Consider the following 14,914-nt stretch of genomic DNA (forward strand, 5'->3'; position numbering starts at 1 on the left):
CTCCTGTCACAAGGATAACGATATCATCCACGAAGCCAATGATCTCCGCACCTCTAGGAAGATTCAGCTGTAGTACGCCATCATACATACCAAAGCGATGACATGCGTTTGTCTCGTACACCAGCACTCGGTTTCCAAATAGTTTCTCATTATTCTGCATGGATAGTCCGGGACGCCCATCATGTAGAACGCAATAGCGATGGCCTACCAGTTGGCACTCTTGAACGAGTTCTTAACGTCAGTTGTTATCACTGTGCAGTTTTGGTTTCTCTTCGTTTGTGCAGGATGCTTTACCGGCTCTTCCGACCACTTTTTTTTCTCTATTATAGTAACTTTGAAGACTTTTGGCCGGATCGTCACTTTACTTCCATTTTGGAAAAATGTCAGGAGTGAGAATTGAACTTTTGATTTTTATAGTGGGAAGTAAGGATGTTACCGCTACACCAGATCGCCTCCACATTCGACCACTATGCATATGCCATCTACCATAGATCTTGCAAGACAAATTTCAGCGGGTGACGTTAAACCCCTTAAGCATGCACGTCCCGACACAACTCCCTGAAGCAATTATATTTGTCCACTTTATCGTCGGTTTAAGAGTGGACCTAGCCATTTCAAATGCCGCTCTTCTCGTTATTCCCCCGTTGGAAGCGTCTTCTTAGGCTAAGGCAGTCGGCCCGAAGCACGGCAAGTGTCTCGTTCCACCAATAGGCTGGAGGTCGCATATACCTGGGCTCTCTTATTCTTCGTATCGTTGTATCACATGCTTTTGCTAATGTTTCAGTCAGTTCATGTCCTTCAGTGATATACTTCAGGCAGGCACTACATAGTGTATGCCTCACCGTTCACCGTTAGCCCCGAAGAAGAGAATAGTGGCTTTGACATTTCCTTCTCGCTGATTATCAGATATATTTTACGTCATCGCTTACCTCCTTTGTGGGGACACAGAGTACCCGATCCCCTGCCAGTCGTGTCCGTCCAGCATCAATATTCTGGTCTCATCATTCATTGTCGTGATTCGCTATATTCGGCGGACACGAAGTACATTACAATGATCAACTTCTTCGCTCTTTGAGCTGACAGTACGAACAAAGCATCGCTACAAATCAACTGATAAAGTTATCAATTTTTTTTTTACACACAATGGTTACTACGATTGGTGACCCATTATTGTGCTATAATAGCACAACAGCCCGATGTTTTTTGCAGAGCAGAGTAGTTTCAAGCAGCGTTTGCATATGAATATGAAGAGAGGCCAGGACTCCGACCGTGAATCGATCTGCATCACTGATGATTGTTGCGTGGACGTAGTTATTCTATAACAACACAAAGATGGTCAATTGAGGACCAATGTGGCTACAAAGACCCCCAACATTACTGCAAATGATTTCCGATAATTTTTGTTATACTCTCTTCTTTACAGATAAAACCGTCACCATCATCGAGCCTTGTCCAACGAAAACATCCGTACTTGCACTTGCCGTAACGTGCTCTCTAATGGTTCTTGTTTATATGTCAACTATTTTTTGCTATTATATGAAAAAATGGATACATCCGCAGAAGATTATGTCATAAGACAAAGGTTTCTAGCTTACATTATTTAGGTCTCTAATTTTGGTCGTTAACAATATTTGTGTTGGGGTTTCCACAGAACAAAAAGTCATGCCAACGAACAATAAGAATTTTTTTTAAAGCACTTCAACATCATTATTCAGTATTTATTATTAGTATTTATTTGACATCGACTCTCAGAAAAGTATTAGACGATGACAGTTCGAGCAAGCTCAACCAATTCCTAGAATCTCTAAATAGGTTTTCAGTTTCATTGAACATCAGTTATATCGATTTGATATACTCTATTATACACATTGCTTTGGATACATTTTACCAATGAAACCATGTTTTGCATATGTCGACGATTTTTTTAATTATTGTTATTTTCAATAATCTTTCATTCATTTGGATAAAAACATAAATTGAAACCGATTTATGTTAATTATGTTTAAGGTATGTTTGATGTGTTCGAAATGGGATTCCGAATTTATTAGCCTCGAAGCATATTGTGGTTGGATCGAAATTGCTATGTTTACACAAGGAGATAATATTCAACTTTATACTTTTACATGAAGAAATTGAGTCTTTTTATGGTTTCTGTACACCATACTTTAAGGCAAAAGTGAAAGTCGGCATTCAGTAGTTTCTAGAATTCCATAACAATTGTTATATCCTAATTATTCAATTTTTTATGCGAATACTTGATACAACTTGTGAACAAACAGCCAACTTTTTCAAAATCATAAATGTGAAGAAGGAATCTTGCAAAACAACAGAAACACAAGCTACCTAAAAGTCGATCGTTCAAAATGCGTGACAAACAGTTCGAAAATCAATTGTTGGAAAAATACGCCGCCGTATGCAAAACAAAAGCTATACATATTACAAAAAAAAACATTTCTGCTATTGCTGGCATGACCACGACCACTTATGCATGAAAATTGGTTATAAAATAACATAGTGCTGAGAATTAAAAACAAACATATTTTTTTAACCTACACAGTAATAGCTCTGAAAAAATTCCGGTGATGTAATATTATTCTGAAGAGTCGAACACCATACATAAATTAGTAAGTTGTAAATGAAAACATTTTTAAATTTGCATTTATATTTGAGATTTTAATTTACAACCTGTTTTATACTAGTTTCGAGCTTTTTAAAAAAAACAGTTTCCCTTCTGTTCAGCGAGTGATATTGAAAATAAAGAGATTGTGGAAACTATTTTGGAGCTTTTGTGTTACAGTGACCAGAAATTGCGTTGTGACTTGTAAAATGTCTGTCTAAAAGAATCGAGAAATCAAACATCTAACTGATATGATACGGTACACAGTGTCTTCCAGTATAACGGTATTACTACTCAAATGCTTTGATAAACGGACGATAATAGCAACATTAACATGGAAACTGAAAAATAGTATTAATGCAATAGCAGTAAAGACGGTTAAATAGTAATAACGTCAGAAACTTATTGAACTGCAAAACGGCGTAAAATATGGTTGTCGAATCATGGCACTTTCTGTTGGGTTAATTCTAATTATAGAGTTTATGCGGAAAAAAATGATCGAATGTGACATTTCGAAGAGCCGAATTAATTCTTGCGAATAAGATTCATAACAAGCAGTATTAAAATTAACAAAGGAAGTGAAAAATAAATCGAAAAAAGTGACTCTACGATTATTAACCCACATAGAGACTGCATATGCATTAGAATAGTAATTTATTTTAAACAAGTAGTTTCTAGCTAAATTATTAAACATATTTGTTATTTTAACTTTCGTGCCTATTCTTTGACACAACAAATCACGTCTAATTCATATCATCCACACCATCCCATATAAGCGTTCGAACAGGAAACGTAAGAACAAGAACAATAAATATAATCAAAACAACATATTTATGAGATCTATTGTATCACAAACTTCTACCAATAAATTATTATTAGATTCGTATTTAGTTTTTATATATTGTCTAACATATTTACAGGTCCATCCGCCACTATCTCCAAGCACGAATCAATCCGAACATGTTTCCTTTCAAGTTGTGTAGCGAAAAGTATTTTTTAAAGCTACTGATGAAATTTATTACGATTTTTTGTGCGGTTTTCACCTTGAGACAGCTCAATCCGTGTTTGTAATATCCTCGCGTCTGCCTCAAATGGTAGGGTTACCATCTGTCCTGATTTAGCAGGACATGTTCTGATTTTGAGATGCTTTTGGGGTGTCCTGATTTATCTTCCATATTCTAGCATTTGTCCTGATTTTTGAAAGAAATTCAATTTTGTTTTTTTTTTCCCAAAATATATTTTTTATTAAGGCACATGTGGCGTTAGCCTGACGGGGCCGGGAGTCCAATATTTTGACAAATTTTGTCTTACAACTATGTTAGTAATATGTAACCGATTACTCGCGGTTGGCTCGAGGTTAGTATTACAAGTGTTCTCATAATTGGTATGTTGCAGTCTTCGATGCTCTATACGTGTGCCCGACACGGGCTACTTCCTATTGGGATGCAGCTGACCATTAATCAGCAACGCTCCCTAGTCTGTACCCCATATCTAGCGTGGTGCGTCTTTCTCGACTCGAGGAATCCAGGATAGAATGGTCACTAGCCGGCGCAATCATCAGTTCGTGTAGAGTTGTCATGAGCGGTACAACCTTTGGCTCTTGTTGAATGATCAGTGGACTGCACAACCTTCGGCCCGTGCATCTGTAAAGAGTGTGTGTATGTATTGCCGCGACTAAGTAAAAGTTTATCGATCGGATAGGAGGGATATGAAACGGGGACACAACGAAGGAAACATCATTAAACGTTGACATCGGCGTTTCTGAGGAACAGGTATAGATGAAGCAGAAGATCAGGATCCCGGCTACCTAAGATATCCCGGACGGGGATATCCGATTGTCTGCCTTTTGCTCTCAGTGCTCTAGAGAGCTGAGAGCGAGCAGCATGGAACCGGATACACGACCAGACAACATGCTCGATGTCGTGGTAGCCATCGCCACAATCACAAAGATTGTTTGCTGCGAGCCCAATGCGATAGAGATGCGCGTTTAGGTTGTAGTGATTGGACATAAGCCGAGATATCACGCGAATGAAATCACGACCTACATTCAATCCCTTAAACCATGCACTCGTCGAGACCTTAGGGATAATCGTGTGTAACGAACGACCGAACTCATCTTCACTCCACATGCGCTGCCAACTAACGAGTGTGTCCTGACGAGGAATGTGAAAAAATTCATTATAGGCAATTTGCCTTTCAAAAAGTGTGCCTTCTGAAGCGCCCACCTTAGCTAGCGAGTCCGCTTTCTCATTCCCCGGAATCGAGCAATGAGAGGGAACCCATGCTAAGGTAATCTTGAATAATTTTTCGACCAAAACACTCAATAGATGTCTTATTCTTGTTAGGAAATAAGATGAGCGTTTATCAACTTTCATTGAGCGGATTGCCTCTATTGAGCTGAGACTGTCTGAAAAAATAAAATAATGGTCGATGGGCAGTGTTTCAATGATCCCTAGAGCATAGTATATCGCACCCATTTCTGCGACATACACGGAACAAGGATCTTTGAGTTTGAAAGAGGCACTGGAATTTTCATTGAAGATGCCGAAGCCAGTGGACCCGTTTATGTATGAACCGTCAGTAAAGAACATTTTATCAGATCCAACTTTCCCATATTTTTCCGAAAATATCGACGGAATAACATTGGAGCGTAGGTGATCTGGTATTCCATGGATTTTTTGTCGCATGGACAGATCAAAAATGACAGAGGAATTGCAAAAGTATGGGAAGCAAACTTGGTTGGAGATGCCTGGTGAAGGGTGCACGTCGTGGGTAAGGTACTCATGGTATAAAGACATAAAACTTGACTGAGGAGTCAGCTGGAGTAGATTTTCGAAGTTATCAATCACCAATGGATTCATGATCTTGCAACGGATGAGAAATCTGTAGGATAATTCTGTGAACCGAAGAGTAAGCGGGGGTACTCCTGCCAAAACTTCGAGACTCATCGTATGTGTCGAATGCAAACACCCCATGGCTATACGCAAGCAACGATATTGTATTCTCTCCAGCTTGAGAATATGAATCCTGGCAGCTGATCGGAAGCAAAAACTGCCATATTCTAACACTGACAATATCGTTGTTTTGTACAACTGAATGAGGTCTCCTGGATGGGCACCCCACCATGTTCCGGTTATTGTTTGGAGAAAATTGATTCTTTGCTGGCATTTCTGTTTCAAATACGCAATGTGTCTCCCCCAGGTACATTTAGAATCAAAATATACACCCAGGTATTTGAAAAACATAGAGTGTTGGATCGTTTTGCCGGATAGGTAAAGCTGGAATTGGGCGGGTTCGTGCTTCCTAGAAAAAACGACCATTTCAGTTTTCTCCGTAGAGAATTCGATACCCAGCTTGAGGGCCCACGTGAACAGATTGTTCATGGTATCTTGCAACGAATTTTGCAGAGCGCCGGGATTAGTACCCGTGATGGAAATAACTCCATCGTCTGCAAGTTGTCTCAGCGTGCAGTCTCTAGTTAGACAATCATCCATATCATTGACGTAAAAACTGTACAAGAGGGGGCTTAGGCAGGAGCCTTGCGGTAGGCCCATAAAACTGTAACGAGAAGATTTTGAGTTGCCATGAGAGAAATTCATGTGCTTTTCTGACAGTAAATTGTACAGGAAATTATTCAGAATTGGTGAAAGTCCACGATTATGAAGCTTCTCTGAGAGAATTTCCATGGAAACTGAATCAAATGCCCCTTTGATATCGAGAAAAACGGAAGCCATTTGTTCTTTGCGAGCAAATGCGATTTGGATTTCAGAAGATAGCAGCGCGAGACAATCATTTGTCCCTCTACCTCGGCGGAAGCCAAACTGCGTATTTGACAGCAAATTGTTTGTTTCGACCCACTTGTCCAAACGAAGTAGAATCATTTTCTCTAACAATTTACGAATACAGGATAACATTGCAATCGGCCTATACGAGTTGTGATCGCAAGCCGGCTTGTTGGGTTTCCGTATGGCTATCACTCTCACTTGTCTCCAGTCATGCGGGACAATATTCAGCTCCAGAAACTTGTTGAACAAGTTCAGCAAACGCTGTTTTGCCAAGTCGGGAAGATTCTTCAACAAGTTGAATTTAATCTTGTCCGACCCCGGAGCTGAATTGTTACATGAGAGGAGGGCAATTGAGAATTCTACCATCGAAAAATTCTCATAATCGCATTGGAGCGGAATATCGCGTACGACGCTTTGTGCAGGAACAGAATCGGGACAAACCTTCCTTGCAAATTTGAAAATCCAACGGTCAGAGTATTCCTCGCTTTCATTGGTATGGTTCCAGCCACGCATTCTCCTAGCCGTATTCCAAAGAGTACTCATAGCGGTCTCCCTTGACAAACCATTGACGAATTTCCGCCAATATCCACGCTTTTTTGCTTTAATCAGACCTTTTAGTTTGGCTTCTAGAGCTTGGTACTTTCGAAACCATTCCACTAATCCAGTTTTCCTGAATTTTTTGAAAGCGGGTGATTTTTCAAGGTAGACCTTTGAACACTCCCTGTCCCACCAAAGTGATGGAGGACGACGTCGGAAAGTGGTAGCCGGTACACGTTTCTTTTGAGCTTGAAGTGCGCTATCGTAAATCAAACTTGATATAAAATTATACTCTTCAAGGGGAGGAAGTTCATGCATCGAAATGATTGCTTCAGATATTAATTCTGCAAATTTTCTCCAGTCAATATTCTTCGTGAGGTCATACGCAATATCGATTGACTCACTAGATTTTGATTCATTGGCGATCGATAAAATTATTGGTAGGTGATCACTACCGTGGGGATCTTGGATTACCTTCCATGTGCAATCCAGGGATAATGAAGAAGAGCAGAGAGATATGTCTAGCATGCTTGCCCGTGCAGGAGGGTTGGCTATCCTAGTTGCTTCCCCAGTATTTAAAACTGTCATGTTGAAGTTGTCGCACAGATCATAAATCAACGTGGCACGGTTGTCATCGTAGAGTGACCCCCATGCTGTTCCATGGGAGTTGAAGTCACCTAAGATTAACCGCGGCTTCGGCAATGCCTCGATAATATCAAAGAACTGATGGCGGCCTACCGTAGTCCTGGGAGGAATATATATCGAAGCAATGCAGAGTTCTTTGCCATTGATTTGTATCTGGCAAGCGACAACTTCAATGCCTGTAATCGATGGGATAGTGACTCTATAGAAGGAGTGACGTTTTTTGATCCCCAATAGTACGCCACCAAACGAGTCGTTACGATCTAGGCGAATAATGTTGAAATCGTGAAAATTCAGCTCGTCGGCTGAACAAAGCCATGTTTCACAGAGAGAAAATACATCACAGTTAGAACTGTGAACTAAAAATTTAAATTGGTCTAGTTTAGGGATGATGCTTCTGCAATTCCACTGTATGACAGTGGTCAAATCCTTGACCTCTTGTGCTGAATTAGGCATCGAGGGAAATGAACGCTGCTAAAAATCCACATTTTTCTTTCAAAAATGTTCTCACAACCGGAAGCAAACATAATACTATGCTTTTAAAAGGATCATTTATATTTAAAGCATTTAAAATGTTATCCACAAGGTCTGAAAGCGCAAGCAGGCCAGGTAGTGGCTGTTGCTTCGACCGCGAAAATGGAACAGACGTGTTCGTTGTTGTTCCGGGAAGTGCTGAGGACCCCTGGTTGGTAGCATGACCACGTAAACCGGGAGGTACTTGCTTCGGCCTATTCTCAGCACGTTCAGTTCGAGGCTTCATTCCAACTTGGGAAGTTTCGGTATTCTTTCTGGGGAGTGATGGAAAAGAAGTAATTTTTCTTTTCCTGATGGCACCCTGCGATGTACCGGAACATCCGGCATTGGGAGCGTCAGCAACAGGCTCGTCGTTCTGCAGAATGGAGTAGGGATTGTCCTGTGTCGTTGGCACGGAACTCTTAAGCATTTCTGCAAAAGTCCGCTTGGAACGTTCCTTTAAGAAACGCTTGAGTTTTTCCCCTCGTTGTTTGTACACCGGGCATTGAATAAGATCATGAGGAGTCCCGCCGCAATGAAGACACTTGTGCTCTTTCGCGCAAGGATTCTCATCATGGCTCTCTCCACAATCTGCGCAACGTTTTTTATTGCAACAATAGGCGGCCGTGTGACCGAGTTGCATACATTTGTTGCATTTCATTACCCGGGGTACAAACAACCGAACAGGTAAACGAAGTGCCCCTATTGCAACGTAATTTGGAAGGGCGGAACCCTCAAAAGTCACACGAAAAGAGTTTGTCCGATTGAGAATTCTTTTGTCATTTTTATATGACACAGATTTCAGTCGATCGCATGCAAGAATCCTCACAGTTTTTAGTGTGGAGTTCTTGAAGCGACCGACACCATTGATTATCTCTTTTCGGGTCAAACCCTTTTCGGTTATTACGCCGTCTATTTCGACGTTGCAACAGGGTACGTATACACGATACTCAATCGCAAAGAGGTCGCAGCGCGTTATTTTGTTCGCTTGGGTCCTGCTTGAGACGACAACTCGTAGTTTGTCTGGCCCCATCCGTGTAATTTCGGTAACGTCAGAAAAATGTTGAGTTAGTTTCTTTCGAGATACGAATGACATTGAGAGGTTTGGATTTTCGTCTAAAGTACACAATGAATGGGCCTTTGGAGCCTTCAGGGTATTCTTTAGGACGAAAATCCAGTTTCTCGTCGATTTCCTCATCCTCGGAACTATCAACTTCGTAAACAGAATTTTCTACCTCAATTTCTGCTTCATCCTCTTGCTCTTCAGGAGGAGGTTCGGTATCAGAAATATTCAATTGCGTCAACGGGGGGTCCTTTCCGCCCTCAGCCATATTAAAAAAATCGGCCAACTGTTCGATATGAACAGAATATAATAATTATCAAAATGAATAAGTAAAAAAAAAATATTATAAGGTTATGCTGCGGATAATATTTATATTAATTTATTTTATTTATATAAAATTCTAAAATGAAAAAAAGTTCCAATAAAATTTCAACGGTAATGTAACCAAGAAAAAATAGACACCCCTAATGCCAACGTTTGCCGATTTAGTAAACACACAGATGAACAATGGTGTAAATCGAGCACAGATGGTAGAAGGAATGATAGGAGGACAAAAGAAAAATAAACTTATACTTGCCGCTGCTGTGTGGCGTGTGTGATGAATCTGTATGAATAGTATCCTCTGCGTCTCGGTCGCGCACCACTTTGAGCTTCGCTCTACTCGCAAGCGCAACCGATGAAAAAAAAACACAGTCTGATTCGATGTGGAAAAAAACACCTTTGTTGGATCGTTTCGAAAACCTATCCGATCTACTTGCGAGTTATCGAACGAATGCCGTGCTGCTGGCTGATATATTCCTCCGGAATTATGGACAAACTACCAGTCAGTGTCTATTCTTCTTGTGAGACAGAAGTGAGGGTTTTAAGTGCTTGTTTCAAACAGTGAAATACTTTGTGAAATTATAAGGATGTTTGACTTGTTCAAATTACTTGCTCCGCTAGCTATTGCAAAAGTGTTAGACATTCGTGCGTTTGCTTTAGCGATTATCGAAAATAACTTTGTGAAAAAGTTAGAGCAATGGATTCAAGGAGTAAAGAAACCGAAAGCTGTGAAGTTGAAACAGTTTCTGATACAATTGAACATAAGTTGTCAGAACGTTTTGGAATTAGTGGATGCGAACGAGGGCCAAGCGGATCTGGAAATGCAACTGAACCTATTTACTACTGGCTTAGAGATGTCATTGTCGATGTCAGTCTTTCGGGACTTTTTACAATTGCTAAAAAAGCCCGAGACGAGCGAAGTGGACGCAAGTCTTTCATCATTGCCTTCCACGTCGAGAAAGCGACGTGCGTCAATGGAATCGGTTGTCAGTGTTGCAACGGACAACAGTGGCGAATTGGAGACGGATGTACCGTCGAAGCGACAGGCGACAGGACAATGGAAGAAAAGGTCCTCTTCTTCGGAGTCGCTTTGTTCCGCGTAAGAACGTACATCGGCATTGCGAACTAGTGAAGGTGCAGGAGTGGTAGATGTGTCCATGGCCTGTCGCTTCGACGGTACATCCGTCTCCAATTCGCCACTGTTGTCCGTTGCAACACTGACAACCGATTCCATTGACGCACGTCGCTTTCTCGACGTGGAAGGCAATGATGAAAGACTTGCGTCCACTTCGCTCGTCTCGGGCTTTTGACGTAGGACTACGTCTAACCGGAAGATATAGGGGGTGAAATGGAAATCTAGGCACTGAACAAGTAGGAAAAAATGCAAGATTTGGAACGCTTATAACTCGAGCATTTCTCAATAGATCGCAAAGGTTTTTGCATCAATTGATAGGAAATATATCTACGCATCTATCATAACGAATAACATTTCATTTTTCTTGAGATAAATAATTGAATAATTGTGAAATATCAAGCATTGTACAAATACACTATGTGCCCATTTTTGATTGGTCCATTTTGTGCTCCTCAAATCGTACCGACCAAAACGGGCAACCAGAGCAGCAGCGAAATAGAATGAAGCACGATTGGAAAGGAAAAAGAAAAAAATGAGGGAAACATTGGTCGCAGTCTCACACATGCGTAATTCTCGAGCCAGCCAGTCAGCTTAAAAATCCCCTCTCCGCTGCCGTAACGATCATTCTCATCCGAACCGTACACCACATCGTTTCGCATCACCTCACATCAACAAACCAACACAAGCAGCCATGGTTGGATATGGCAACGGAGGAAAAGTGAAGGGAAAGGCAAAATCCCGCTCGAACCTTGATCTGGAGTTCCCGCTCGTGTTGATCTGGAGTTCCCCGCAAGGGTAGCTAGGTAGCTAGGTGCACCAGTCCACCTAGCCGGCGTTATATAGCTTCGGCCGCCGAAGTGATCGAGTTAGCTGGCAAAGCTGCTCGCGACGATAAGAAAACCTGCATTCGGAACAGAACACATTCGGTTCGGTGGACATCAAGACAACAGGCAGTTGCAGCGAGTGGCGAGTGGCAAACGCAATCGCAAAACGGCATCAGGCAGCAGAAGAAAAAAGTTTGTTCTTTATACAAACTGCTTTGGTGGCAAATCCAGAACAAGGCGGCTTCGAGGGCGTTCGAAATGGTTTTTTTCAAAACCACGAGTACTAAGTTTTCTAAATTGGAACCATTCCATAAAACAAGGCGCTTTTCAGGGCCATTAAACCTTCCAAAAAAGAGTTTAGGAAATAAAGTTCAATGCTTTCTAAAACATTATCCAAAATAATAATAAAACACAAATTGATGTTTTCATAATTTGTTTGCCAGGATCTGATGAGTATGTGAATTTGGCAGTTGTTCTGAGCTTATTGATAGTTGCGGACTTTCCTGATTATTCAATTTTCACCAATTCTTATATTGTTTCCAGATTTAAAGTACAGTAATCTACAATTAGTTCGACATTCAGCTAATTGGACGGACATGTAATGCGACTTATTTAGTTGGACATTTTTGTAAACATAGAGATCCAAATTATGACCCCACATTGAAAGTCGACACTGTACCACTGTCATCGCAAATGTTCAATTACAGGTTAAAATTACCTCCAATCCGGCACTGAGTGGTGGTAATGCGACGTGCCATTGAATGTAATTTACTGTAAAATATGTCACAAGCTGGATGGGAAGAAATTTTCCAACTGTGAAAGCTGTGGCGAGTGACAACAAATCGCTAAACAGGAAGGTTTAGCCGAACAAGATGGGGATATCGAGTGATAACAAAACAATAAACTCTTTAGACTTTTTGTGATCCTGAAAAGGACCCTTTTTAGTCTGTATGTGAATCCAACGAGCGAACAAATCGTAATGAATGTATTTTTTTGCCATCACTCCCTTTTAACGCTCATTCGTTCGTCTCGTTGGACCCGCCCCTTTGGCTGAGTCTGCCGATTTGTCTCTATCCTGTGAGTGTGTACCGCTAGAGTATAAAACACGCGGACCCCAAAAAAATATCTTATTTTCTTTCAAACCGTAAACCCGTGTGGTTGTACGGCATCGGCATCGTGTACTCAACAAAGGAGGAAAAGAGAAGGGAAAGGCAAAATCCCGCTCGAACCGTGGTGGTCTGCAATTTCCCGTAGGTGTATCCGCCAATTGCACCGGAAAAGGTTGCTAGGTCGAGCGCGTTAGTACCTGTGTACCAGTCCACCTAGCCGGCGTTATATAGTTTCGGCCGCCGGAGTGATCGAGTTAGCTGGCTTAGGTGCTCGCGACGATAAGAAAACCTGCATTCGGAACAGAACACATTCGGTTCGGCGGACATCAAGACAACAGGCAGTTGCAGCGAATGGCGAGTGGCAAACGCAATCGCAAAACGGCATCAGGTAGCAGAAGAAAAAAGTTTGTTCTTTATACAAACTGCTTTGGCGGCAAATCCAGAACAAGGCGGCATCGAGGGCGTTCGAAATGGTTTTTTTTCAAAACCACGAGTACTAAGTTTTCTAAATTGGAACCATTCCATAAAACAAGGCGCTTTTCAGGGCCATTAAACCTTCCAAAAAAGAGTTTAGGAAATAAAGTTCAATGCTTTCTAAAACATTATCCAAAATAATAATAAAACACAAATTGATGTTTTCATAATTTGTTTGCCAGGATTTGATGAGTATGTGAATTTGGCAGTTGTTCTGAGCTTATTGATAGTTAGGGACTTTCCTGATTATTCAATTTTCACCAATTCTTAAATTGTTTCCAGATTTAAAGTACAGTAATCTATAATTAGTTCGACATTTAGCTAATTGGACGGACATGTAATGCGACTTATTTAGTTGGACATTTTTGTAAACATAGAGATCCAAATTATGACCCCACATTGAAAGTCGACACTGTACCACTGTCATCGCAAATGTTCAATTACAGGTTAAAATTACCTCCAATCCGGCACTGAGTGGTGGTAATGCGACGTGCCATTGAATGTAATTTACTGTAAAATATGTCACAAGCTGGATGGGAAGAAATTTTCCAACTGTGAAAGCTGTGGCGAGTGACAACAAATCGCTAAACAGGAAGGTTTAGCCGAACAAGATGGGGATATCGAGTGATAACAAAACAATAAACTCTTTAGACTTTTTGTGATCCTGAAAAGGACCCTTTTTAGTCTGTATGTGAATCCAACGAGCGAACAAATCGTAATGAATGTATTTTTTTTGCCATCGCTCCCTTTTAACGCTCATTCGTTCGTCTCGTTGGACCCGCCCCTTTGGCTGAGTCTGCCGATTTGTCTCTATCCTGTGAGTGTGTACTGCTAGAGTATAAAAGCTGTCCCCTTTGTATAGTCCTACGTCACTCCGGTTATGTCCCCGACATTACCCACCCGTCTTTTTTTTAGCAATTGTAAAAAGTCCCGAAAGACTGACATCGACAATGACATCTCTAAGCCAGTAGTAAATAGGTTCAGTTGCATTTCCAGATCCGCTTGGCCCTCGTTCGCATCCACTAATTCCAAAACGTTCTGACAACTTATGTTCAATTGTATCAGAAACTGTTTCAACTTCACAGCTTTCGGTTTCTTTACTCCTTGAATCCATTGCTCTAACTTTTTCACAAAGTTATTTTCGATAATCGATAATCGCAAACGCACGAATGTCTAACACTTTTGCAATAGCTAGCGGAGCAAGTAATTTGAACAAGTCAAACATCCTTATAATTTCACAAAGTATTTCACTGTTTGAAACAAGCACTTAAAACCCTCACTTCTGTCTCACAAGAAGAATAGACACTGACTGGTAGCTTGTCCATAATTCCGGAGGAATTATATCAGCCAGCAGCACGGCAGAACCGCATGAAACACGTTGATAACGGCACAATCAGCACACGGATACACGGGGTCACTGAAATTAGATTAGATTACAACACAGTACGGCGTAAACAACAAAACAAGTCAATTAACGTTATCAGTAAACTATCAGTATGCAGGTTGCTTATCAGTTTGCTCATAGTTATTTTTAACCTTATCTTATCTCACACGCGCGCGCGCGGGCATGTTGTGCCGTGCTGCTGGCTGATATAATTCCTCCGGAATTATGGACAAGCTTCAATTTTGTTGATGAATCATAATCAGGGCCTTACAATTTCGCTTCAATTGACACATTTTCACTCACTAATGAGCCTATTGCCTTTCAATTTGCTGCAAACTCATACAGGCTAAAATAATGCTACTCTCAATTTACGCTCAATAAATAGAATATCACTTCATCTCATTCATTTCGTATCACGTTCATTTGATTCATTTTTTGCACTGAAGCGAAGTTGTCAATTCGTCAAATGAAAATAAATGTGTCTTATATCTGAATGAAAATTTCGTTTGA

The 14,914-nt window shown here is 40.9% G+C and overlaps 1 protein-coding gene across 2 annotated transcripts in view; it reads left to right on the forward strand.

Annotated features, from left to right (window-relative positions):
* LOC129780191 (uncharacterized) overlaps nt 1-3,503 on the forward strand; it is a 62,715-nt gene extending 59,212 nt beyond the window's left edge. For both annotated transcript variants that reach the window (XM_055788193.1, XM_055788194.1), the window contains exon 9: nt 1,424-3,503. In XM_055788193.1, the coding sequence (XP_055644168.1) occupies nt 1,424-1,575 (152 nt within the window). In that variant the 3' untranslated portion in view covers nt 1,576-3,503. The remainder of the gene's footprint in view (nt 1-1,423) is intronic.
* Nucleotides 3,504-14,914: the final 11,411 nt, after the last annotated feature.

This window comes from Toxorhynchites rutilus, chromosome 3, assembly GCF_029784135.1.
Source record: "Toxorhynchites rutilus septentrionalis strain SRP chromosome 3, ASM2978413v1, whole genome shotgun sequence".
Lineage (NCBI taxonomy): Eukaryota > Metazoa > Arthropoda > Insecta > Diptera > Culicidae > Toxorhynchites > Toxorhynchites rutilus.